General features: G+C 43.9%; 1 protein-coding gene across 7 annotated transcripts in view; it reads right to left on the bottom strand.

Annotated features, from left to right (window-relative positions):
• Positions 1-26,264, bottom strand: part of LRCH3 (leucine rich repeats and calponin homology domain containing 3) — a 107,663-nt gene that overhangs the window by 57,381 nt on the left and 24,018 nt on the right. For all 7 annotated transcript variants that reach the window (XM_073589288.1, XM_073589290.1, XM_073589287.1 and 4 more), the window contains exons 2-8: positions 23,908-24,052; positions 14,620-14,746; positions 12,930-13,035; positions 9,959-10,095; positions 9,744-9,853; positions 6,922-7,015; positions 6,533-6,653 (exon numbers count right to left, since the gene is read on the bottom strand). In XM_073589288.1, the coding sequence (XP_073445389.1) occupies positions 6,533-6,653; positions 6,922-7,015; positions 9,744-9,853; positions 9,959-10,095; positions 12,930-13,035; positions 14,620-14,746; positions 23,908-24,052 (840 nt within the window). The remainder of the gene's footprint in view (positions 1-6,532; positions 6,654-6,921; positions 7,016-9,743; positions 9,854-9,958; positions 10,096-12,929; positions 13,036-14,619; positions 14,747-23,907; positions 24,053-26,264) is intronic.

Here is a 26,264-nt window from a genome sequence, read left to right as displayed (position 1 = left end):
GCCAGCTTTTAACCCTTTCGCGCCTGAGCCTGTTTTTGCCTTCGTGACCAGGCCAATTTTTTCAATTCTGACCAGTGTCACTTTATGAGGCCATAACTCTAGAACGCTTCAACGGATCCTGCTGATTCTGACATTGTTTTCTCATGACATATTGTACTTCAGGATAGTGGTAAAATTTCTTAGATATGAACTGCGCTTATATGTTAAAAAAAAAAAAATCGAAATTTGGCAAAAATTTTGAAAATTTTGCAATTTTCAAACTTTTAATTTTTATGCCCTTAAATCAGAGAGTGATATCGCACAAAATAGTTATTAAATAACATTTCCCACATGTCTACTTTACATCTGCACAATTTTGGAAACATAATTTTTTTTTTTTTGGAAGTTATAAGGGTTAAAAGTTGACCAGCGATTTCTCATTTTTACAACAAAATTTACACCACCATTTTTTTTAGGGACCACCTCACATTTGAAGTGAGTTTGGGGGGTCAATATGACAGAAAATACCCAAAAGTGACACCATTCTAAAAACTGCACCTCTCAATGTACTCAAAACCACATTCAAGAAGTTTATTAACCCTTCAGGTGCTTCACATGAATGAATGGAATGTGGAAGGAAAAAATAAACATTTAACTTTTTTTCAAAAACATTTTACTTCAGAACCATTTTTTTTATTTTCACAAGTGTAAAAACAGAAAATGAACCACAAAATTTTTTGTGCAATTTCTCCCAAATACGCCGATACCCCGTATGTGGGGCTAAACCACTGTTTGAGCACACGGCAGAGCTCAGAAAGGAAGGAGTGCCGTTTGACTTTTTCAATGCAGAATTGGCTGGAATTGAGATAGGACGCCATGTCGCATTTGGAGAGCCCCTAATGTGCCTAAACAGTGGAAACCCCCACAAGTGACCCCATTTTGGAAACTAGACCCCTTAAAGAACTTATCTAGATGTGTCGTGAGCACTTTGAACCCCCAAGTGCTTCACAGAAGTTTATAACGTAGAGCCATGAAAATAAAAAATCATTTTTGTTCCACAAACATGATCTTTTAGCCCCCAATTTTTTATTTTCACAAGGGTAACAGGAGAAATTGGACCCCAAAAGTTGTTGTCCAATTTGTCCTGAGTACACTGGTACCCCATATGTGGAAGAAAACTACTGTTTGGGCACACGGAGGGGATCGGAAGGGAAGTAGTGACGTTTTGGAATGCAGACTTTGATGGAATGGTCTGCGGGTGTCATGTCGCGTTTGCAGAGCCCCTGATGTGCCTAAACAGTGGAAATCCTCCACAAGTGACCCCTTTTTGGAAACTAGACCCCCCCAAGGAACTTATCTAGATGTGTGGTGAGCACTTTGAACCCCCAAGTGTTTCACTAAAGTTTATAATGTAGAGCCGTGAAAATAAAAAAATCATTTTTTTTCCACAAAAATGATCTTTTAGCTCCCAATTTTTATTTTCACAAGGGTAACAGGAGAAATTGGACCCTAAGAGTTGTTGTCCAATTTGTCCTGAGTACGCTGGTACCCCACATGTGGGGGGGGACCACTGTTTGGGCACACGGTGGGGCTCGGAAGGGAAGTAGTGACGTTCTGGAATGCAGACTTTGATGGAATGGTCTGCGGGCGTCATATTGCATTTACAGAGCCCCTGATGTACCTAAACAGTGGAAACCCCCAATTCGAATTCCAACCCTAACCCCAACACACCCCTAACCCTAGCCCTAACCCTAGCCCGCCTGCTTTTTTTTTCTTTACTTTTTTTTTATTTTTGTGTTTTTTATTTTTTGTATTTTTGACTCATAGTAACGCCACTTCTCCTCTGATCTCACACTGGCAGATGATCAGAGGAGAAGCAGCGTTACTATGTGACAAGATCGCTGCCCGTCACATAGTAACGCAACTTCTCCTCTGATCTCACACTGACAGATGATCAGAGGAGAAGCAGCGCTACTGTGTGACAAGATCGCTGCCTGACACAGCTGTGCCAGGCAGCGATCTAGTCACACTGTAACGCTGCTTCACCTCTGCTCATCTGTCAGCATGAGCTCAGAGGAGAAGTCGCGTTATAATGAGGGAGATCGCCGGGAAACAAGCAGCTTTCCCAGCGAGCTCTCTCATTGGCTGCTGTGACGCGACGTCATCAGGACCTGAACCAATCAGGTCTCGATGACGTCGGGGGTCCCAGCATGCATTGTGCACCGGGATCCCCGCGTTATAAGGTATGAGGGGGTCCCGGGGGGCACAAAACCGCCGACAGTAGATAAATGTCGGCGCTGCACAAAGCCCAGCAAGCGCCAACGTTTATCTACTGTGGGCGGTCGTGAAGAGGTTAAAGGGAACCTGTCAGCAGGATTGTGCACAGTAACCTACTGACAGTGTCAGGTCGGCACCGTTATACTGAAAAAAATGACACCTTGGTTGATGAAATCCGTCTTATAGTTGTTCTTTAATCTTTATTTTCAGTTTTGTGTTAAAGGGAATCTGTCACCTCATTTTTGGCCTAAAAAGTACTGCAGTGCGCAGGCGCCGGGAAAGGTCAGAGAGATCTGGCGCCTGTGCACTGCAGTACTTTACTCTGCCCTTAACAGAGCAGATAAAGTACGCCTGCGCAGGAGCCATGGCAGAAGTAAGAAGGAGGACATCATTGCTAGAAGATGGGAGGCGCCGGATCGAACCGCGACACGCACCGCAGCGGACCGCGCCCCCCGGTGAGTATAATATAACTCGTTTTTCTTATGTTTCAGGTTACATCGGGGGCTTATCTCCAGCATTACAGAATGCTGGAGATAAGCCCCTGATGGCGGTGGCCGCACCTCATAGGCCAAAATGAGGTGACAGATTCCCTTTAATGAGATTCTCATGCCCTAAGGACACCTGCTCCGGTGGTGCCATCTTAACGGAGAAGAAAAAAAATTCCTCCTCCAAGATGGTGCCGCCCACACCTGTGCAGTAGCAGCTCGTAGATAGCCAAGAGCTATTACTGCACAGGTGGCGCCATCTTAATGGAGGAATTTCTTCTTCTCCAGTAAGATGTTGACGCCGGAGCATACGCAGTAGCAGCTATCGGTCACAGCAGCAGACAACGATAGCAGCCACCATTTTCAAACTGATTTTTTTTCCCTCTACCGTAATAACCTGAAAAAAAAATTTATTATTAGCACACAAAATATATGATTTTGCTGCAGAGCAGGTGCCACGGCCAGCACCCGTATATGCAGAAGGTTTTTCTTTTTTCTTAAATATATTCACATATTCATTATGCAAACAAGGGGGCAGGTCAGTGAGGGATCAGTGACCTGTCAGCAGGCTGCATTATGAATACCTAATCAGAGCACCACATACACTAACCACACCTTAATGAGATTCTTGTGACTCTCATTAACACAAAACTGAAACCACCATGGTTACTTACCGGTAGCCGGTTTTTCCAGAACCCATGACAGCACACCTGAGAGAGGGATCCGCCCCGCCAGGACAGGAACCTACTGAAATATAAGGGGCGGCACTTCTCCCCCACTTCAGTTGGTTACAGAGCATTGAGAGGACTTCCCGGTTAGTTACATGTTTATCCAACACCACATCACACAAATGCACCCTACTAACGTGCAAAACTATACGGTGAAAAGGGGGGGAATATACGGGTGCTGTCATGGTTTCCGGAAAAACCGGCTACCGGTAAGTAACCATGGTGGTTTCCCTTCACCCATGACAGCACACCTGAGAGATTTTTGTAGACTTCGAAACACCTTAGGGAGGGACCACCGCTTGCAGCACCCTTCTACCAAAGGTCAAGTCAGCAGAGGAGGATAGGTTTAATCTATAGTGCTTAAAAAAGGTTGATGGTGAGGCCCAGGTAGCGGGCTTACAAATTTGCTCAATTGATACCTCTGCCTTTTCAGCCCAGGAGGTCGCCACGGCTCTGGTGGGATGAGCCTTGATGCCGTCAGGAATCGGAACACCACTAGCTGAATAGGCTATACTAATGGCCTCCCTAATCCATCTGGCAATAGTCCCTTTTGATACTCCATAGCCTTTCCTGGCACCCTGAAAAGCTACGAATAGGGACTGGGACCTCCTCCACTGGCTAGTGACAGATATATATTCTAGCAGGGCTCTCTTAACATCCAAATTGTGGAATTTTTCCTCCCCTGAATTTTTTTGATTTTTGCAAAAGGATGGAAGGACAATCTCCTGACTTCGATGAAAATCTGATGCTACCCTAGGTAGATAAGCGGGGTCCGTTTTTAATACCACCCTGTCCTGAAAAAATTGTGTTTAGGGTGGATTCACTGAGAGAGCCTGCAAGTCGCTTACTCTACGGGCCGATGTAAGGGCCACTAAAATAATCGTTTTTAGGGTAAGATATTTTATGGGTAGTTGTTGTATAGGCTCATATGCTTCTTTTGTGAGGGCCTCTAGTACCAGGTTTAGATCCCAAGGGGCTATTCTAGGTATTGGGATAGGTCTAGACCTATGGCAGGATTTAATAAATCTGGCTACCCACCTGTTTGCTGCCAGGTTGCAGTTATAAAGCGCGCCCAGTGCGGATACTTGAACTTTAAGAGTGTTTACCGCTAACCCCAGCTGTAATCCTGATTGTAAAAACTCCAAGATGGAACTAATCGGGGGCTCTTGCTCTAACGGCTTACCTAGGAACTGCAGGAATTTATTCCATGTTCTGCCGTAGATAGTAGTCGTCACCGGCTTCCTACTTTTTAGCAGGGTGGCCACCAACCCCGGAGAGAACCCTCTATCCATTAGAAGCGACCTTTCAAATTCCACGCCATCAGATGGAATCCTTTGACCTGAAAGTGGAATATTGGACCTTTAGCTAGTAGGTCCGGGATTTCTGGCTGAACCCATGGATCTGAGAGGGACATCATTCGTAGAAGAGCGAACCAGGGCCTTTTTGGCCAGAATGGGGCTATTAGGATCACCCTGGCTTGATCCTTCCCGATCTTTCAGACTACTGTTGGGATCAGAGCCACTGGGGGGGGAACGCATAGGCTAGCCTGAAGTCCCACGGAATCTGCAATGAGTCCACCGCCCATGGTTTTTCCCTTGGGTTTAGTGAGCAGAATCTCTCCACTTGCCTGTTGTTTTGTTGGCAAAGAGGTCTATCACTGGTTCTCCCCAAAGCTGTATTATTTTTTGAAAAACGGACCGATTTAGAGCCCATTCCCCTTGCTTCAGAGCATTGCGGCTCAGAAAATCGGCCTCTATATTTTTTGCCCCCTTTATGTGCAATGCCGTTAGAGAGAGTAGGTGCTGTTCTGCTCTGTGAAAAATGTCGCTGGCTGCCTTCATAAGGGAGTGTGATCTTGTACCCCCATGATGATTGATGTACGCCACTGTTACTCTGTTGTCCGACATGATCCGGACATTGAGGCCACTGAGGAGGGGGATAAAGTCTCTTAGGGCTTTGCTCACTGCCCACAGTTCTCTCAGGTTGGAAGATGAGCCCCTTTCTTGAGGCCCCCAGGAACCCTGTGCCACATGACCCCTTAGGTGTGCCCCCCCACCCCGAGGAGCTCGCTTCTGTCAGGATTATGTCTTGTGAGCGGAGGGCTGCGAAGAAGGCACAGTCGGTGGAGACGGCGATCGCTCCTGCTCTGACTCCATGATTACGCGTCCGCCATGCCGCTCTTCTTCTTTAAATATTCTGCCTCCGTCCTGGTGGGTGTCTTCTCCCCTCCCCCCTGCGACCGACCGCTTTAGAAAAAGCAGGCCGGCGTCACAGGCTGACGTCAGCTGGTGCGCCCATGATGCCTTGCGCCTCTGATGCCAGAGTCCGGAAGACGCCTGCGGCACTCCCTCGCTAGGTGCCCTGGGGGAACGAGACCGCAGGAATGCGCGAGGGGAGGGAGGCGCGGTGGAGCCTCCAGCAGTCAGGAGTCGCCGCCAGCGCCCGCACGAACCCGGTACCTGAGGGAACCTCCGGGGACTGCGCATCCAGAAGCCCGACAGCCGGCGCTAAAGGTGAGCCCTGTTCATTCTCGCGCCGGGACGGGTCTGGGACCTTCACAGATGACAGGCACCGCCGCTGTCAGAGGGATTCCTTTCCAGGACAGAAACCCAACTGAAGCGGGGGGAGAGGTGCCACCCCTTATATTTCAGTAGGTTCCTGTCCTGGCGGGGCGGATCCCTCTCTCAGGTGTGCTGTCATGGGTGAAGGGAAAAATAAAGATTAAAGAACAACCATAAGACGGATTTCATCAACCAAGGTGTCATTGTAATCAATATAACTGCGCCAACCTGACACTGTAGGTTACTGAGCACAATCCTGCTGACAGGTTCCCTTTAAAGTATGTTTTTCTCTGATATGCTGTGAGGTTTCAGAGTCAAACACACACAGCTGAAATCATACAGTCAGTGTCTGATGAATGCTGCCTGTGATCACCACAGTATATATCCGCTGTCAGGTTCACTTTAAAAGTGAGAAAGATAGATGCAGCAGGGAGAGCAATAGTGCTTGTAACTAGAATTTCTCGAGGATCAAACTCAACTTTTCCACTTTTTGGGCACTTACCTCCTCCATTTGCAATTAAGGAACTCCCTCTGGAATCTTGGCATTGGTGATCTCTTCTTAACCTCTGCTCTTTATTTGCATCAGTTGTCCGAAAAGACAGGTCTGTAAATTCATCTGTAGGCTATATTGGGGTAAACATAAAAAATAAAGTTTGAAACTATAAAAACAAATAGGTACATATCTAGCAAAAAATGTGAATAATTAAATGATGCATTTCTAACTCTCCAAGTAAATCCATGAAATCAGTTCTGCTTTTTATCTGGCAGTGTAATTACTAACAGTATCCAGAAAGGTTATGTGAAAATATCAGCAGTAAAAACATGTGATAGAGTGTGCTTACGTGGAAGGAGCTACTTGTTACTTTAATGGATAGGAAATCTAAAGCTTACCTCATTGCCAGACCATCTCTTGTCACCGCTGTCCACACTGTTAAATCCAGAGTCCAGTGCCCCATATGCACGCCCAGGATACACATCATCATGACTGTAAGAAGGGACAGATTTCAGCATTTTTTATGTGCGAATTACTTTTTTGGAAGCCAACTTAGATGATCAACCACAATGTGACTAGGGATGAACTCATACATTGTTTATCTGCTCCTGTTCCTGATGTGGTAGTGACCCCATAACAGAGATAACATTACTACACTCGCTCCCCAGTTAACCCTCCATCACTCATGCTGCTCCTCTATACCAAATTGCATCATAGCCATCAGATGGCGACTCCTAAACCAGCCCACAGGATTGGTCAAGAATCTCCAATTTCTAGGTGATTAAGCATGTCACTAGAATGCGAAAAAAAAAAAAAAATGAATTCACTACTTTCAGCTCACAGAGACTTATAGCTTAGACAATCTCAAAGGAAACACGTCACCTCCAAAAACATTTACCAGAAAATTTAGGGTTAGGCCAGGATCACACTTGCGAGAAACTCGCACCTCAATATCCGGCACTGCCGTCGGCACTCGGGACCGGAGTGTACGGCTGCATGGATTTCTATGCAGCCGCACACTCCGGTCCCGAGTGCCGGCGGCAGTGCCGGATATTGAGGTGCAAGACTCGTGCGAGTTTCTCACAAGTGTAATCCCGGCCTCAAATGGAATCTCTTAGCAGGTTTTTGTTTTTTAATCTGAGCGTAGCACAATAAAGAGAAAAAGAGCATGATTACAGCAATGTAACTAGGCTTTGTGTTGCAGATTTATACAGTGTTTTATCAGCAGATTATAGCTACCTGACTAGGTCTCAAGTTCAGGCCAGTCCAGCTAATTTGTCTAGTTCTGTCCCCATCACTGATCAGCAGCTGAGAATATACATACGAAGCTGCCAATCAGGGGTGTCGGCGGGGTTATACTGAGCTCAGCATTCTGACCACTGTTACATCTACAATAGACAAAACAGGGATTCGATCAAAATTGCACCAAGCTGGCCTGTAAGTGACCCATCCCTGGAATCAGGCTCTGTGCCTTATATTCTGCTCCTAGCAGATTACATAGCAAAAACCTGCTGACAGATTCCCTTTAATCTGCAGGTAGATAATGTTAAACTCTGACAGCGGCATTAAACAAGCGCTTCCGGCAATCGCGTCGGAAATATGCACACCAGTGACCCGCATCACCGATGTGTTGGCATGACAACCGGAGGTCTCCTGGAGACCTTTATGGTTGTCAGTGCCGGATTGCTGTGAGCGCCACCCAGTGGTCAGCGCTCATAGCAAGAGAGCAATTATACTACATAGTTGCGATCTGACCATCGCCTCTATGAAGCTGAGCCGATCGGGTTGTGGCAGCTTCTAGTCTCCCATGGAGACTATCAGGGTACGTGCACATGCTGCGGAATCCGCTGCGGATTAATCCGCACGGATTTTGCAAAAACCGCAGATAATCCGCAGGTCCGAAGACCTGCGGATTATCTGCGGTTTTGCCTGCGGTTTGGTCCTGCGGATTCACTATCTCCACAATGGTGGAGATAGGAACCCGCAGCGGTTTCCGCAGAAAGAATTGACATGCAATTCTTTCTGCGGATTCAAAACCGCAGCAAATCCGCGCGGTTTTTTCCGCAGCGTCGGCACAGCGTTTTTTTTTTTCCCATTCAAATGAATGGTACTGTACACCGCAGCTAAAACCGCTGCGGAAACGCAGCGGAATCCGCAGCGTGTGCACACAGCCTCAAGGAATGCCAAAAGTATAAAAAAAATGTTTTTAAAAATAACAAAAAAAATTATGAAAGTTCAAATCACCCCCTTTCGCCCAATTCAAAATAAAGCAATAAAAATAAAATCACACATACACATATTAGGTATCGCCGCATTCAGAATCGCCCAACCTATTAATAAGAAAAAGGATTAACCTGATCGCTAAACGGCGTAGTGAGAAAAAAAAGTAAAAAACACCAGAATTACGTTTTTTTTGGTCACCGCGACATTGCATTAAAATGCAATAATGGGCGATCAAAAGATCGTATCTGTGCCAAAACGTCAGCTTGGCATGCAAAAAATACCCCCTCACCCGACCCCAGATCACGAAAAATGGAAACGCTACGGGTATCGGAAAATGGCGCAATTTTTTTTTTTATTTTAACAAAGTTTGGAATTTTTTTCACCACTTAGATAAAAAAGAACCTAGATATGTTTGGTGTCTATGAACTCGTAGTGACCTGGAGAATCATAATGGCAGGTCAGTTTTAGCGAACCTAGTAAAAAAAGCCAAAACAAAAAACAAATGTGGGATTGCGCTTTTTTTTTTTTTGCAATTTCACCGCACTTGGAATTTTTTTTTATCATTTTCTAGTACATGACATGGTAAAACCAATGGTGTCGTTCATAAGTACAACTCGTCCCACAAAAAAAACAAGCCCTCACATGGCCATATTGACAGAAAAATAAAAAAGTTATGGCTCTGGGAAGGAGGGGAGCGAAAACCGAAAACAGCTCCAGGGGTTAATGAAATAAATGCATTTCATTGTGAGAGTCGCCGGCATTCAGGCATCGCTCACAGCACTGATCACTATACTGTGAGCGGCAGGTGTAAGCAAACTCGGGGATTTGACAGCTCACTCTCCAGAGACGTGCTGCAGAGCCAGCTGTCAAAGTGCAGACAAATAGTATTTTCCAAGGTGACAGATTCCCTTTCACAATAGGTCACAAGAGATCTCATGCCCCCTCATCACACCAAATAAAATAGAGAATTTCTTCCATCTCATAATACAGAACTTACCAAGTACTAAAGCCTAAGGGTCGTCGATCATACTCCGGCAGATCTGGAGCATTTTTAAGAGCTTCTATGTTCAGGTATTTGAATATATGGATTTTACCTTTAATACAAATCTGTTGAAATAAACAGACAATTCCCATTCACACGTCTGTGCAATACCAAGTATCTAGATCACTCTTCTAAAGCAGGTACAATATTACAGCACATTAAGCACATACCTGTGCTGGAGGGGATTGGAGGGGATTATTATCCAAGATTATGGACTGGAGGTGACGTAGATTTCGGAAGCATGCTGGGATACTGGTTACTTTGTTGCATGAAAAATCCAATCGCACCAGTGGCAATTCGGCAAGTTCTAGGAAGGAACAAAGAAAAATGTAATACAATTTCAAGTGTAAATTTTTTTACACTTTTTGGATAGTCAATGTAAAAAATAACATTAATAAAATCACTTATTTTGCAAAAAAAAAAAAAAATCAGTTTGGGTACCAAAGAACTAATCCAAAATGCCAGCCACTAGGGGTCTCACATCCATCAAATTTACTGTCCACTGCCTGCTGTCAAGTGAAATGACAGATTACAGGGAGTGGTGGTGACTCTCTGCTCCACCGGTCAACTACACAGCCTGTGACTCTCCCTTTCCAGCATCACCAGTCCATCTCCGCACTGTAAGTAGCCATCGCTTTTCCCAGCGGGCATAGAATAAAATCTTTCCTGCCCTGTACCTGCGATTGTTGGGTCTAAAACTGTACAATTACAATTTACAGTCAAACTTGGTTTTAGTTGGCCATTACCAATTTGAAATAATTCTGCTCCAATGGTTGCAAACGTAACACAGTATCTAGCCACATACACTCTGGTGGTTCAATTTGTCATTAAAGAGGTTTTCCGCTTTGGGGAAAGTGGATCGGAAACGCTTTTAAATAAACAGATCAGGTAATCACCCACCATGGGCCCAGCGGTTGCTCCCCAAAACGATCATGGCTGTGGCTACAATGTCACGCAGACAGCTCGCATCACTGCTGCAGCCAATCAGTGTGTTCAGTCACCCGTACAGTCTACTTTGGCAAAGCAGCTGAGCTCAGAGATTGGCTGCAGCGGAGGTGGGTGCTGTCAACATATCGCTGCAGTCAAAACAGCGAGTCTCTAGCAGCGGTGGTTACTACACAAGAGGGTGTTATTTTAGGTACATAAGGGGGTTTATGGCCCTTTCCTTGAAGAAAAACCATTTAACAAACCTGCTTAACAATCACTCCCTCTGACAGTATGTTTAAGAATTGGATTAATTTTTTTTTTTTCATCTCCATAGGCTTGGCCAGAGTAAAAATACAAAAATCTGTTCATGGTGCTCCCATGTCCGGTTTTCTCATCTGTATGCTCAGTTCTTAAGACAGTCAGCACATTAACCCCTAGATCCGGATTTCTCACTACTTAAGATGAACAGAAATGGCTTGATAAATTCTATGGCCCCGATTCATCAAAGCTTTCATGCCCAAAATAGTGACATAAAAGCTTTGAAATGCTGCAAACTTTTGGGGCAACTCTAGCGTGGCAGCAAAATGTTACAACTTTTGATGTTTTAACTTCCGTTTTTATCCAGCTCCCCTGAAATGAAAAGAGTTTGGGCAAGCGATTCCACACTTTAACCACGGCTCGATACCCAACTTTGTTAACCACCTATTTCAAAACTGCATTGTGCCTCGGAAATGGACAGATTTAGATCAAAGTTAGTGGTTTGCCCAGGCATAGTGGTAAGTCTTAACTATACATTAGAGTGGAATAATAGAGGCAACTTAGGACAAAACTTCACTCAAAATTGCACAAGCTACGGTTTGTGGGTTTCTCACCATGGGGCATTACCAGACTGCACACAGTGTATTGATCACAATGTCTATTGTTTCATAAATCTGCTTCTCATTTCCCCGATTTCAGCAAGAAGTCAAATATTTATTACATTGAGGGGTTAACCAGCCACATATGCAATACTTTACTGTGCGGATTTTTCCATGCCAACATAGTTCAGGCATTGCTCAGAATATATTCCAGTGAAAATATGTGCAGCGCTAAGTCGCTCCATCTTTCCTTATGTATCCGTAAAACCGAAAACGGGAATCCAAACACTGGGAATGAAGCACTCTGCAATTCTTAGCATAAAATGTTCAAGCGGAAACGGTCAAGACCTTTTACTGAACAGAAGGGTATAGTTACCATTCACTCAGAACCTTATTGTCAACCACTAGACATGAAAGGCGCATAATACAGGAGCTTATACAAAACTGCAGCAGAGGAAACAAGGAAATGTAGAATGCAGTAAAATCAGCAATACAGGATTCTAAAGCTTTGCAGCCAGCAAATCCCAAGTCTTACATGTACATTTCTCCTATAAACAGTCTTCTATTACATGGCCACGTGCACAAGCACCCAGCAACAACCTATGGATCAGTGTTCTCCGAGTCTCCAAAAATAGCCAAATGCACTCATCTGGTCGACCATTCAACACTGCAATCAATGAAGCCCACTGCTGTCCCAACGTGGACAACCCAGAGCCAATCCTGGCTGCATTCTGTGGACACAAGCGTCCCGTCTTTTGACACGCCTGTCGGAACCAGGCCTGAGGCAGCGAGTTCAGTTACGGCAGATAACTTGTGGCTCATTACGCTTTGAAAACCGCTTTGCCATCAGTGTTTAGAAATATCAGCAAGTCTTCAAGCTTCATTTGGATGACTTTTTGTGTGTTTTAGCCGGATGGCCTTTCTTTGACATGTGTCACCCAAGTGGTTTCAGTTTTTTACTGTTTATTGGGTAGGGGAAGCTTGGAAACCATTTATAAAGGTACTTCCACCAGTAGCCTAGAACTACAATGTAAAACACAATTGAGCCAAACTTTGTATTCTTTTTTATGTCCCTCCGTCACTTCTTCTGACACAGAGGAATGTGCGGTCATCGGCTTTTAGAGTAGAAATCATTTACGGTATAACAATGTCCTAACCTGACATTCCTGTTCGCTTACACCGGATCCTGGCACATCTCTCACTCAGTGCACTTTATTATTAAACATTCACCAAAGCAGGCAAAGCCAAAATACCAAACGTGAGGCCATATACAGCCGACACACATGAATGACACATTATAAAAACTATGACAGCTATAGAAACAAAGGTTAGCCTTTACAAACGCTCTCCCGCTCACCTTCTGGTAGCCGCACCAAATGATTCCTCCTAATGTTCAGATCCCGTAATGACTCTAGCTTACCAATCTGCTTGGGAAGGGTTTGGATCTCATTACAGCTCACATCCTGTGGAGGACAGGGAAAATAATGTGGTTGGAGGAGGAATTTTAGTTGTGGCCGACAGGTGGAAACAGGCGGTGAGCACTGGTCTTGCAGCACTGCGTCTCCTACATTCAAGCTCTCCATGTGCTTCCTCTGAATTCTCAGATTTCCTCCCACAATCATAGTTACAGGGATCTTAGATTAGGACCACAAATGAGTGATGCCAATGCCTGTAAAGTGCTGTGGATTATGTAGGAGATTCTCTTTTCAAGCCTAATAAATGTAATATTTACATTAGAGCAGAAATATCAATATATAAACTCTCTTAAATGGAATGTGTCATCAAAAAATGACCTATTGCTTAGTTTTTTGGGGGTTTTTTTGCCATTTTTTTTCATGCCACTATCTTTAATAAAAATAATTATTATTATTAAAAAATCTTGCAATTTTCACGTTGGACACTGGATTTTTTTTTAGACTAACATTCCATTGTTTCAGAAAATACCATGTACATAGCCACAATGGTCAGATACCAACCCCATCTTTTATATTAAAGTGTGGAATGAGCATATGCAAAGGGAGCAGTCAGGTGTGACATCGCTATTGTGATTGGCAGATCCCGTGCTATTGCCTGAGTATAGAGGCATTGCCTGTCATGATAAACCTGCCTGCAATAATAAGGAGCTTTGTGGGAAAACTATTTCTGAAAGGACAGAAAACACAAATCTAAAAAAGCACTAGTCACCAGTGTGAACACTGCAGGATTACTTTTTTTTCTTCTCCTTAAAGGGAATTGGTCAGCAGTTTTTTTGCTAATTCATCTGAGAGCAGCATCATGTAGGCAAAGAGAAGCTGAATCCAACAATGTATCACTTAGATTACTGGGTGCAGCCGCTCTCACTTAATCAGAGCTTTTAGATTTAGCAAGAAGCAGAGCTGAGCAAGCTAACCCCTCCCACACCAGGCTCTCCATGTACAAAGTCCATAGACAGTGAGGTGCTTACTTGCAGGACTAGTCCGGCAATGTTAATCGCTTAGTGATAAATCCTTCACAGTTAGTAAACAACAACTGTTTGTTAGGCAAACTCCGCAAACAATGCTCAAGCTACTCTGATAACACATTATCCAAGCACGTTTGCTCATCACTAATCGTATTGTAAAATGACAAACACTGCCAAAACTTTTAAAAAATCCACCTAACACAAAAACCTGATTTAATAGGTAATTTTCTGATGATACACTCCTTTTAAGTCACCCTATGGAACCTACAGTTGCTGTGAAGGCATCCACCTGAGACCCAAGTAGATGCAAAGCAACAGTGCTCAGATTGTGGACATAGCCTTATAGTGGAGGCTCAACAAGCATTTATGGAGATACATCTGGAATTCGGTCATGGAGACAACACTATAGAACTTTTGTACTTAACATTGGTGTTAATAGTGATACTTATATGGACTTTCCATTAAAGAAAGCATTTCTTTTAATAAAAGCAAGTTTGATTTGAACCAGATGACATAACCGGTCATGCAAATATTCGTTCTCGTCTACAGGCCTAGCCCATGAATCTGAGTGCGTAAGCTAAATGTGGATGATCACTTGTGCACCTACCAGCTCGGTCAGAATCCTCAGATGACAGATCTCCTCTGGCAACGAGTCCAGCTTGTTGTTACTCGCTATAAGCACCTTGAGCGGGAGGCTGCAGACATGCCCAGGAAGTGAAGTCAGTTGGTTCCGACTTCATGGGGGAAAAAAGCGACAAAGAAGAAAAATTATTTAACCCTTTCATAATTTTTTATTTTTTAATTTTTGCTCTTCTTTAGCTCCTGTCTTTTCATTCCAGAGGCTTTTCCCCCATCGACATAGCCATACAAAAGCTTGTTTAAGGTGGGACAAGTTTTAGTTTTAAATAGCATCAAACATTTTATCATATAATGTACTGAAAAGCAGCAAAAACATTCTAAGAGGGGTAAAATGGTGAAAAATCCCGCAGCAATTCCATAATTTCTTTGGGGTATTGTTTTTGCGTGTTCATTGTGCAGTAAAAATAACCTCGAAACAAGAGTCTCTAGGTCAATGCGATTAAGTAGGATTCAAGAGTTTCATTTTTTTTTTTCCTTTTCAGAGTTTAAGGCTGGGGTCACACTGCGTTTTGGCAGTCTGTTAGACGGACTGCGTTACACCACGGCATAACGCGGTGTAACGCAGTCCGTTAACGCGGCCATTAACCCCCATTATCAGGCGCATCGCTAACGCATGCCAGAATCGGCATGCACTAGCGATGTGCCGTCATTCAGTGACGGCGCCTTGGACGCGGGCTGCAGCATCTAAGGCTCCGTCACATCTAGCGCAAATGAAGCATCTGCGCTAGCCATATAGCATTTTTTAATTTCCGAAATGGAAAAAGGGGGGGGGGGGGGGTAATTAAAGTTAAAAAAATGTTATATTTTAACTTTATTTTTCAGTCTTCCTAGTGGACTTAAACCTCCTGCAATTGTACAGTATATAGTGTGATTGATGTCCTCCTATGCAGGCCCAGTCAGCTTCGGAACGTCATACAAGAGCAAATATGAAAGTCATAGGAGCCCTCAATAGCCTTAAAATGAAAGCTCATGGAGCCTCGTTCTGATGCTTCATAGACTTACACTGTAGTAGCTATTTCGCTGAGCTCTGCGTGACCCAAACAGTAGAACAGTGAGGTCACCGAAACAGAGAAGGATGGTGCTGGAGACCGGAGAGAGCAGCACTGAGTATATTAATACACTGACACTACATTATATGCACATGCACATATTTAATGAATAAAAACTTGGTGGGAGTGCTGCTTACATGGTTAAACAGAAGCGATTGGCGCTAGCACTGGTTGCTGCTGTTACACGTAGATGTCGGCTGTGTGAAACAGCCGGCATCTGCTTGGTGAGGAGCAGGCTCAGTTCCTGAGCCTTAACCAAAAGCCCTGCAGGTGATCTGTGACAAAAGTGTATGTCACAGGTTGTTCCTGTCACATTCTGCAAATACTCTTCATAAAGTAAAAAAAAAAAATAAAAAAAAAAATAAATTATGGATCACTTTACTTAAAACTCAGCAGGGTGCATTTCCTCTGTTATTTTTCCTATAAATTTATGAATAAAGTACAGATAGGTGTTACCAGGGAGGAGTGTGCCTACACAAAGTCACCAAGAACTATCACAATAGATCATACCAAACTGATAAGCAACTGGAAATGAACACTCAGAACCGCTGCAGTTTGTTTTAAAAAACTAAAAAGAGTGCATTACTCACCCTCTCGAGGTCAAGCCTTCAGTCTTCACCTACGCTCCTGGTGTCTGTTACTGTCTGCAGTGCTGACATCACATTAAGGCCATGTGGCACACATTCAGTATTGGGTCAGTATTTTACATCAGTATCTGTAAGCCAAAACCAGGAGTGGGTGATAAATCCAGAAGTGGTGACGTGTTTCTATTACACTTTTCCTCTGACTGTTCCACTCCTGGTTTTGGCTTACACATACTGAGGTGAAAAACTCAAATACATTCAGTATGAACAAGGACTGACAGTGCTGCAAACCATCAGTGAGCGGCTCGTGCCTTCAAGTCAGCACCAATTGGCAGCAAAAGGCAGATTTTAAGGGATTCAGAAAGAGAATTGGAGGGATCCACTGGCTGGATATCCTTAAGGACAAAAATGTCCAGGAAGGATGGGAAATCTTGAAAAATGAAATTCTCAAAGCACAAATGTTAACAATTCCGAAAAGAGTGAAGAACAGGAAGGGTTTAAGGAAACCAGGATGGATGAACACAGAACGTAAGCAAATGCTAAAAAGAAAGAAAGAAATGTTTATAAAATGGAAGGAGGGAGGCATATCTAAAGAAGAATATAATGCTGTCTGCAGAACCTGCAGGGCATGAATCAGATTATCTAAAGCTGACAATGAATTGAGGCTTGCAAGAGATGTCAAAAGCAATAATAAAGGATTTTGGGGATATGTCAAAAGTAAAAGAAACGTAAAAGATGCTAAAGGATTTTTACAGGCTGAAAATGATGAAATGGTAAGACAGGATGTTGAGAAGGCTGAACTTTTAAATTCCTATTTTGCATCTGTTTTCTCTCAGAAAGGAAACCACCATGGTTACTTAAGGGTAGCCGTTTTTCCGGAACCCATGACAGCACACCTGAGAGAGGGATCCGCCTCACCAGGACAGGAACCTACTGAAATATAAGGGGCGGTACCTCTCCCCCGCTTCAGTTGGTTACAGAGCATGAGAGGACTTCCCAGTTAGTTACATATCTATCCAACACCACAGCACACAAATACACCCTACTAGCGTGCACACCCATACGGTGAAAAAGGGGGGGGGGGGAAATGGAGAAATATACGGGTGCTGTCATGGGTTCCGGAAAAAACGGCTACCGGTAAGTAACCATGGTAGTTTTCCCTTCACCCAAGACAGCACACCTGAGAGATTTTTGGAGACTTTGAAACACCTTAGGGAGGGATCACCGCTTGCAGCACCCTTCTACCAAAGGTTTAGTCAGCAGAGGACGACAGGTTTAATCCATATTGTCTAAAGAAGGATGACGGTGAGGCCCATGTAGCGGCCTTACAAATTTGATCAATTTATACCTCTGCCTTTTCGGCCCAGAAGGTCGCCAAGGCCCCGGTGGGATGAGCCTTGATGCCGTCAGGAATCGGAACACCACTAGCTGAGTAGGCTACACTAATGGCCTCCCTAATCCATCTGGCAATAGTCCCCTTTGACACTCAGGCTACGAATAGGGGACTGGGACCTCCTCCACTGGCTAGTCACAGACATATATTCTAGCAGGGCCCTCCTAACATCCAATTTGTGGAATTTTTCCTCCCCTGGATTTTTGGGATTTTCACAAAAAGAGGGAAGGATAATTTCCTGACTCCGATGGAAATCTGATACTACCTTAGGTAGCTACGCAGGGTCTGTTTTTAACACAACCCTATCCTGATATACTTGTGTATAGGGTGGATTTACTGAGAGGGCCTGCAAGTCACTTACCCTATGGGCCGACGTAAGGGCAACTAATATAATCGGCTTCAGGGTAAGATACTTTATAGGCAGCTGTTGAATAGGCTCAAATGGTTCTTTTGTAAGGGCCTCTAACACCAGGTTTAGATCCCACGGGGCTATTTTTGGTAATGGGATAGGTCTGGACCTACGGCAGGATTTAATGAACCTAGCTACCCATTTGTTTGCTGCCAAGTTGCAGTTATATAGCGCGCCCAGTGAGGACACTTGAACTTTAAGGGTATTTACCGCTAACCCCAGCTTTGACCTTTCAAATTCCACGCCGTCAGATGGAATCTCTTGACCTGTGCGTGGAATATTGGACCCTGAGTTAGCAGGTCTGGGATCTCCGGCAGGATCCATGGATCTGAGAGGGACATCATCCGCAACAGAGAGAAACAGGGTCTTTTTGCCCCGAACGGGGCTATTAGGATCACCCTGGCTTGATCTTTCCTGATTTTCCTTACCACTGTTGGGATCAGAGTCACTGGGGGGAACGCATAGGCTAGCCTGAAATCCCACGGAATCTGCAATGAGTCCATCGCCCACGGCTTTTCCTTTGGGTTTAATGAACAGAATCTCTCCACTTGCCTGTTTTTGTTGGCGAAGAGGTATATCACCGGTTCCCCCCATAGTTGTATTATCTTCTGAAAAACTGACCGATTTAGAGCACATTCCCCTTGCTTTAGTATATTGCGGCTCAGGAAATCGGCTTCTATATTCTCTACCCCTTTTATATGCAATGCCGTCAGAGAGAGTAGATGTTGTTCCGCTCTGTGAAAAATGTCGCTGGCTGCCTTCATTAGGGAGTGTGATCTTGTACCCCCCTAGTGATTGATGTATGCCACTGTTACTCTGTTGTCCGACATGATACGGACATTGCGGCCGCTGAGGAGGGGGAATAAAGTCTCTTAGGGCTTTGCTCACTGCCCACAGTTCTCTAAAGTTGGAAGATGCGCCCTGCTTTTGAGGTCCCCAGGACCCCTGGGCCGCATGACCCCTTAGGTGCGCTCCCCACCCTGAGGAGCTTGCATCTGTCAGAATTATGTCGGTCACTGGTTTGTCCCATAGCATCCCTGACGTCAAGTTTGTCCTGTCTAACCACCAGTTGAGAGAGCTCCTGACCGCTAAGGAAAGCTCCAGTCTTCCTTCTAAACGCCCTCTCAGCGATTTTTGTGCTGACAGAATTTCCTCCTGAAGCTGTCGGGTGTGGAATTGTGCCCACCTGACCGCTGGGATACAGGATGTCAAGGTACCTAGCAAGGACATCGCGATTCTCAGGGTTATGTGGGGTTAATCTAGGGCAGCCAAGGTCACATTCCTCACCTTTTCTATCTTGGCCTCTGGTAGCAGACAGGCTTGTTGTTCGGAATCCAGGATAAACCCTAGAAAAACCTGTTTCTTTAGGGGTTGTAACCTTGATTTTTTGACGTTTACCATCCACCCCAGTTTTTGTAGGGTGTCGGTTACTCGTCTCAACTGTACAGTACGCCGCCCACTATTAGGAAATCGTCCAAATAGGGTATTATGATCGTGTTGTGGATTCGGAGGAAGGCTGTCATGTCCGCTATAACCTTGGTAAACACTCTCGGGGCTATGGATATGCGAAATGGAAGGGCTATGGATTGAAAATGCCTGAGATTGCCCTGGATGTAGAGAGCCACTTTTAAGTATCTTTGATAACCTGGGTGAATGGGGATGCGATAGTATGCATCCTTTAAATCGATTATGGCCATAAAACAATTGTGATGCAGCAGTTTTATGGCTGTAGTTATCGACTCCATCTTGAAGGTTTGATTTTTTATCCACTGATTGAGGCCTCTGACGTTTATGAGTGTCCTGAATGACTGGTCCGTTTTTTTTTTTTATCAGGAAGAGGGGCGAGTAGAATCCGGTTTTCTCTTGTCCGCTCGGGATCTCGGAAAGAACATGCTTGTCTAGCAGACTTAAGATTTCCGATTCCAAGGCCAATTGTTCTTCTATCCCCTTCTTGATGGGGGTAACGATAAATGATTCTCTCGGCTGATGTGAAAAAGGGATTTTGAGGCCTTCCCTTATGATGTTTAGGATCCAGGCATTTGAAGAGATGTTTTACCATGCCTGGGAAAATAGCGCCAATCTCCCCCCTACCGGAATACTGGCATCATTGTGGGGATTTCTTGGAAGTGGAGGTGGCTCCACTGAACATAAATCCGGACTCCTCCTTCCTTTTATCTTCCCATCTCCTCCTATCCCCCGGAGGACGGCCCCTGTTGAATTTTCCTATCCAAAAGGGTGGCCTCCTCTGATCCGCTGGAAACCTGGGGAAGCCTCTTTTTCTGTCACTCGCCTTCTCTAGGATGTCATCTAGGTTTTTTCCGAATAAAAAAACGACCATCACATGGGAGAGAGCATAGTTTAGCTTTAGACTGCAGATCCCCTGGACAGCCCTTAAGGCACAACGCCCGTCTCGCGGCGTTTGATAACCCTGCCGCTCTGGCTGTCAACCTCATGGAGTCAGCAGAGGTGTCGGCCAAAAATGCTGCCGCCCCATGCAGAAGATACATGTCTGCCAGTATCTTTTCTCTTGAGACCTTTGAAGCAAGTCTCTCTCCAGCTGCTGCAGCCAAATCATTAGGGAACGCGCCGTGCAGGTGCCGGCTATTGCAGGCTTTAATCCTCCTGCGGCTGCTTCCCATGTATGTCTTAAATAGGAATCCGCTTTCTTATCTAGTGGGTCCCCAAGTACCCCTGAATCTTTCAAGGGCAGAGACGATTTTTTGGATGACCTGGACACCGCCGCATCAATCTTTGGGACTTTGTCCCATATTTCTGTGTCTTTATGTTCGAAGGGGTACCTCCTTTTAGAGGAGGAGGAAAGGGCTCTTGACCTCTCAGGCTTCCTCCATTCTCTCTCAATGAGTACCTGGACCTTCTGATTGACTGGAATGGTCAGTTTCTTCCTTTCTTGTAGTCCCCCGAACATGAAGTCCTCCAGGGACTTAGTTGTTTTTTCCTCCTGTAGGCCCATTGTCACTTTGATGGCCTTGAGGAGAGCATCCGTATCTTCTATTGGAAAACACAGTTTGCCACCCGCCGCTGTCAGTCTGGGATGCCCTTCCAGGTCAGGAACCCAACTGAAGCGGGGGAGAGGTACCGCCCCTTATATTTCAGTAGGTTCCTGTCCTGGCGGGGCGGATCCCTCTCTCAGGTGTGCTGTCATGGTGAAGGGAAAATGTAACATCAACTATTCTTCACTGTCCTATTAAGGGAATAGAAGAATCTAGGATATCTATAAACAGAAAGATAGTGAGGAAACACTTAGCTAACCTAAACAAATTCAAGTCTCCAGGTCCAGATGAATTACACCCCAGAGTACTGAAGGAGATAGCAGAAGAAAATTTTGAACCCCTCTCCATAATCTTTGAAAGTTCGTGGAGAACAGGAGAAGACCCAGAAGACTGGGGAAGAGCAAATGTTGTTCCTTTCTTCAAAAAAAGGGGAAGAAGGTGGACCCAGGCAACTGTAGGCTGGTGAGTCTGACTTCTATACCAGGAAAAATCTTTGAACAAATTATTAAACAACATGTAAGTAACCTGGATAAGAATGAAGTGATTAACCAGAGTTAGCATGGGTTTGTAACTAATAAGTCATGTCAGACTAACTTAATTTCCTTATATGGCAGAAACAATGATTGGGTGGATCAGGGAAATGCTGTAGATATAGTATATCTTGACTTCAGCAAAGCATTTGACAAAGTATCTCACACAATCCTTATTGAAAAAATGACTAAGTATGGAATGGATAAGGCAACTGTTAGATGGATTCATAACTGGCTTAGTGATCGGACCCAAAGAGTGGTCATAAATGGTTGCACATCCAGTTGGAAGAATGTCTCAAGTGGGGTACCACAGGGCTCTGTCCTGGGCCCTGTATTGTTCAACATCTTTATCATTGATTTAGATTAAGGAATTGAGGGTAAACTGATTAAATTTGCTGATGACACAAAGCTAGGAGGGATAGCTAATACTAGAGAAGAGAGAGAGGATTCAAAAAGATCTAAAGAAACTGGAGCAGTGGGCAACAACTAACAGAATGGTTTTTAACAGGGAAAAATGCAAAGTACTACAACTGGGCAATAAAAATGAAAAAAGCATATACAGAATGGGAGGAATAGAGCTAAGCAACAGCACATATGAATAAGACTTGGGTATACTAATAGATCACAGACTGAATGTGAGTCACCAGTGTCATGCAGCAGCAAAAAAAAGGCAAATGCAATTCTAGGATGTATTAACAGAATCATATAGTCTAGATCACGTGAAGTCATTATTGCCCTCTACTCCTCTTTGGTTGGACCTCATCTGGAATACTGTGTCCAGTTTTGGGCGCCACATTTTAAAAAAGACATTAACAAACTGGAGCAAGTTCAGAAAAGAGCGACCAGAATGGTGACCGGACTGCAAACCCTGTCTTATGAGGAAAGATGGCACGATTTGGGAATGTTTAGCTTGCAAAAGAGAAGACTGAGAGGAGACTTAATAACTGTCTACAAATATCTCAAGGGCTGTCACATTGCAGAAGGATCATCTTTATTCTCATTTGCACAAACAAAGATTAGAAGCAATGGGATGAAACTGAATGGGAGGAGACACAGATTAGATATTAGAAAAAACTTTTTAACAGAGTGATCAATGAGTGGAACAGGCTGCCACGAGAGGTGGTAAGTTCTCCTTCAATAGAAGTCTTCAAACAGAGACTGGACAGACATCTGTCTGGGATGATTTAGCGAATCCTGCTTTGAGCAGGGGGTTGGACCAGATGGCCCAAGAGGTCCCTTCCAACTCTACCACGCTATGATTCTAAACTGTCAACATGACATTAGCACTGCAGACAGTAACGGACACAGACTCCATACTGGACCCAGGGAGGGTGAGCAAACCACAATCTAGTTCTTTTTTTTAATTAAAATAAATAAATGACTCCTGAGTAAAGATGCATTTTCTTTTCCGCTTGCCTCCAACATTAGATCACCTGCGCATATATGAAAGATCTAAGGTTATTGTTTCCTTCAAGCCAAGAAATCAGAATTTTCAAATCTTGGCTCCAAGTCTGAATATATATCACCCATCAGATATTACACCCAAAGACTCTAATATTCATCTCGTTTTCCTAAAAAGGAAATAACTCAGCAGACCGGTCCACAATATTGAAGCGTTCACAGGAACACTAGTAATTAGACAAATAAATGGTATTGTGAAAAACATAATCCTCAATCAAGTCTAATTAACATGAAAAATAATAAAGAAGAAATGCCAACGGAATACAAAAATTGGAGTATACCCCTGTTGGGAAAGCTATGGTGAAACGCGCGTCTGGGGCGGCCCCAGGGAATCCATGGTCTTTGCACATGCACTACATATAATGGGTGAGTGTCACTGAATAGGATATGCACTTTAATGGTTAGCTCTACTTAGACTCTGATGTTCATGCTTACTACTGTCAGTGAGACAGTGATTAGATCCCACTTTCAGCACAGGTACTTTACTATTTCATGGCATACCTCTGGCTCCTTGTGTGCTGCATACAGCTTTTTTATGCATAGATCCTTTTGTTCACGTAATTTCTTATTCTTGACATCAGACACCTCTGTGGATTTATTCTCTACCCAGAGTTTCATTCCCAGGGTGCCAATTGAGATTCCTTTCTTTGTCTACCTCTATACAATTTTTTATCATATTTTTGTATATGTACCAATTGTGTCATGTTTTACTAATAAAATCCTGCTCATTTTTTCTTGTTGATGAAGTCAGCACTCCATTATTTAAAAGACAAGACTTGTCCTCAAGTAGAGTCACATGACGTTTGAGTAGGGAAATACCTGAGATTGAGGAAGGTTAAGGCTTGTAGGTTAAGCGTGGCTTCCGGCACATAGCGGACACAGTTTTGGTAAAGATTTAGGCTCTCCAAAGAGACGTAATTGCAGATTTCCGCAGGAATCTCAGACAATCGATTGCGAGACAGATCTGAAACAAAAGTACAAGAGGATAAAATGGCATGATTCATTTCCCTGTTCGTGGCATGTCTGCCTTATACAACGGGCCACTGTTAGTTACAAGAACTTGTACTTTTGACACATAACTGCATTTTAAAACTCATATTACATTTTTTTAAATTAATGGATGCAACAAAAAATTTTTGTTGATAAACTTTAATTCTGGAAGTCGTAATATGTAAGTTATAGTGTATTAAAAAAAAATATGTTGAATATGTAAAGTTTACACCCATCACCAGTTAGCAGAGTTGTAGCTTCCAGAACAGCAGTGCAAAGCAAGGGAACATACAAAAACAATACATAGCAAAAACCTGAGTACAAAAGCTTACTTCACAAGTGATCCTCTAAGGCGTTTTTGCGGGGTTTTTTCACCACGAAAACGCATAAAATAAGCAACCCATTGAGTTCAATGGCATTCCGCACATGCTGTGCTAATGCTGTGTATTTTTTGCAGCCTCTATAGTAAAAAGTTGGTCACACTTGTCAAACACTATGTTTGACAAGTGTGACCAACTGGTCAATCATTTTTCCAAGCGATGCTACAGCTAATTACGCTTTCAAAACGCTAGTTTTTTGCGGGAATTACGCATTCGGATTTTTTGCGTATTTCCCGTGGCAGGGAGTTGCGGAACTGCAGCGGAAAATTCTGCGAAAAATCCACACGTGTGCACATAGCCTAAGGGTAATGCCAGACAGTGCAGATTTGGTGGCGTTTTGCCCAAACAAGCATGGGGTAGACAGTGCGCTTTATATTACATGTTGCTAAGCAGAGCAAATATCCATACAATCCGTATAAATATATAAAATATCATGTAAATAACCGCATGATCCACGATCAGACAACTCCATATTCAATGTCCCTAATGTGTTTAGTAAAATTTAAAAAAAAAAAAAAAAAGACACACCCACACTTAAATACTTACGGTACGTACTTCCGCTCCAAGCGTTGTGATCCCCCTAACATTGTTCCTGTCATGAGAGCGCTGCAGTCTATCAGCGGTCAGTGATGAGCTGCAGCTTTACAGCTTCGTCTGATGGAGTAGCACCATCTGACGGCAGGGTAAAAGTTGCAGTCTATCAACGGCGCTGTTAGGTTGCAGCGCTCTCATTACATACACTATGTGGCCTTACGTCAGTTCTCTCATTTAAAGGGATTGTTTGATCATCTGTAATTGTTGAAATTACAAAGGGCTTGTAAAATCAAGCAACTGTACTTGCATTAGGCTACTTTCACATTAGCGCTGCGCTTCATGCGCAATAGAAACGCATGCAAAAAACGCATCATACGTTTTGTATGTGTTTGCTTTTTTTAGGCGCATGCGTTTTAACCAGTTTCTAGCCATGTTAACTCTTAAAACACTTGCGATTTTAAACACAGGGGTGCGCATGGACATGCGCACACCTGCATTCCCATAGACTGTAATGTGTTATTGTGTCGCATTCCGTGCACAAGCGTTTTTTTGACACAGGTTGGACGGGCCAAAAATGCAACAGGTTGTGTCAGGTGCGCACTACAAAAAAACGCAAAGCGCATGCGCACGAAAACGCATACGAACGTGTGCAAACGCTAGACCATGCGCCCGCCATGTTAAACATAGGGGCGCATGGCGCATGGACGCGCACGATGCGCTATGCTAAAAAACGCTAATGTGAAACCAGCCTTAGAGGGAATCTGTCATTAGGATTTAAGCCGGTCATAAGAATGTGAATAAAGTGGTACCTTGATATCTGCAATCAAATGTCTTATTCTAGAGTAATCCATGTTTTCGCAATATGTAAAGGAGTTGCTAAGATCTCGGGGCCAGAAACAAATCTCCCTGAGAATCTGCCTCCAGAGATTAGTTTACAGCAAACCTGTCATCAGGTTTCACCGATATGAGATACGGCCACCACCTTTCAGGCCTGATATACAGCATTCTACCTGCTTTACCTCATATCGGCCAAACCTGGGGACAGGTTCGTTTTAAATTAAGGGGGCATCACCTGGAGAGCAGACTGTCAGTCATTACAAATCACAGTGACACCACCCTTCTGTTTAAAATAAGCTCTGGAGGTATACACTTATACAGATCTGTGTCTGGACCCTAGATATTAACAGCTTATTTATATATTAAATGGAACCTATCATGTGAAAAAAACGCTACTGACCTGCAGATATGGGGTGTTTTTTAAGCATGTGTAGT

This window comes from Dendrobates tinctorius, unplaced genomic scaffold (assembly GCF_039654945.1).
Source record: "Dendrobates tinctorius isolate UK_male_01 unplaced genomic scaffold, ASM3965494v1 ptg000107l, whole genome shotgun sequence".
Taxonomy (NCBI): domain Eukaryota; kingdom Metazoa; phylum Chordata; class Amphibia; order Anura; family Dendrobatidae; genus Dendrobates; species Dendrobates tinctorius.
Note: the sequence above shows the minus strand (reverse complement) of the source record. Positions and strands in the feature narration are given on the sequence as shown.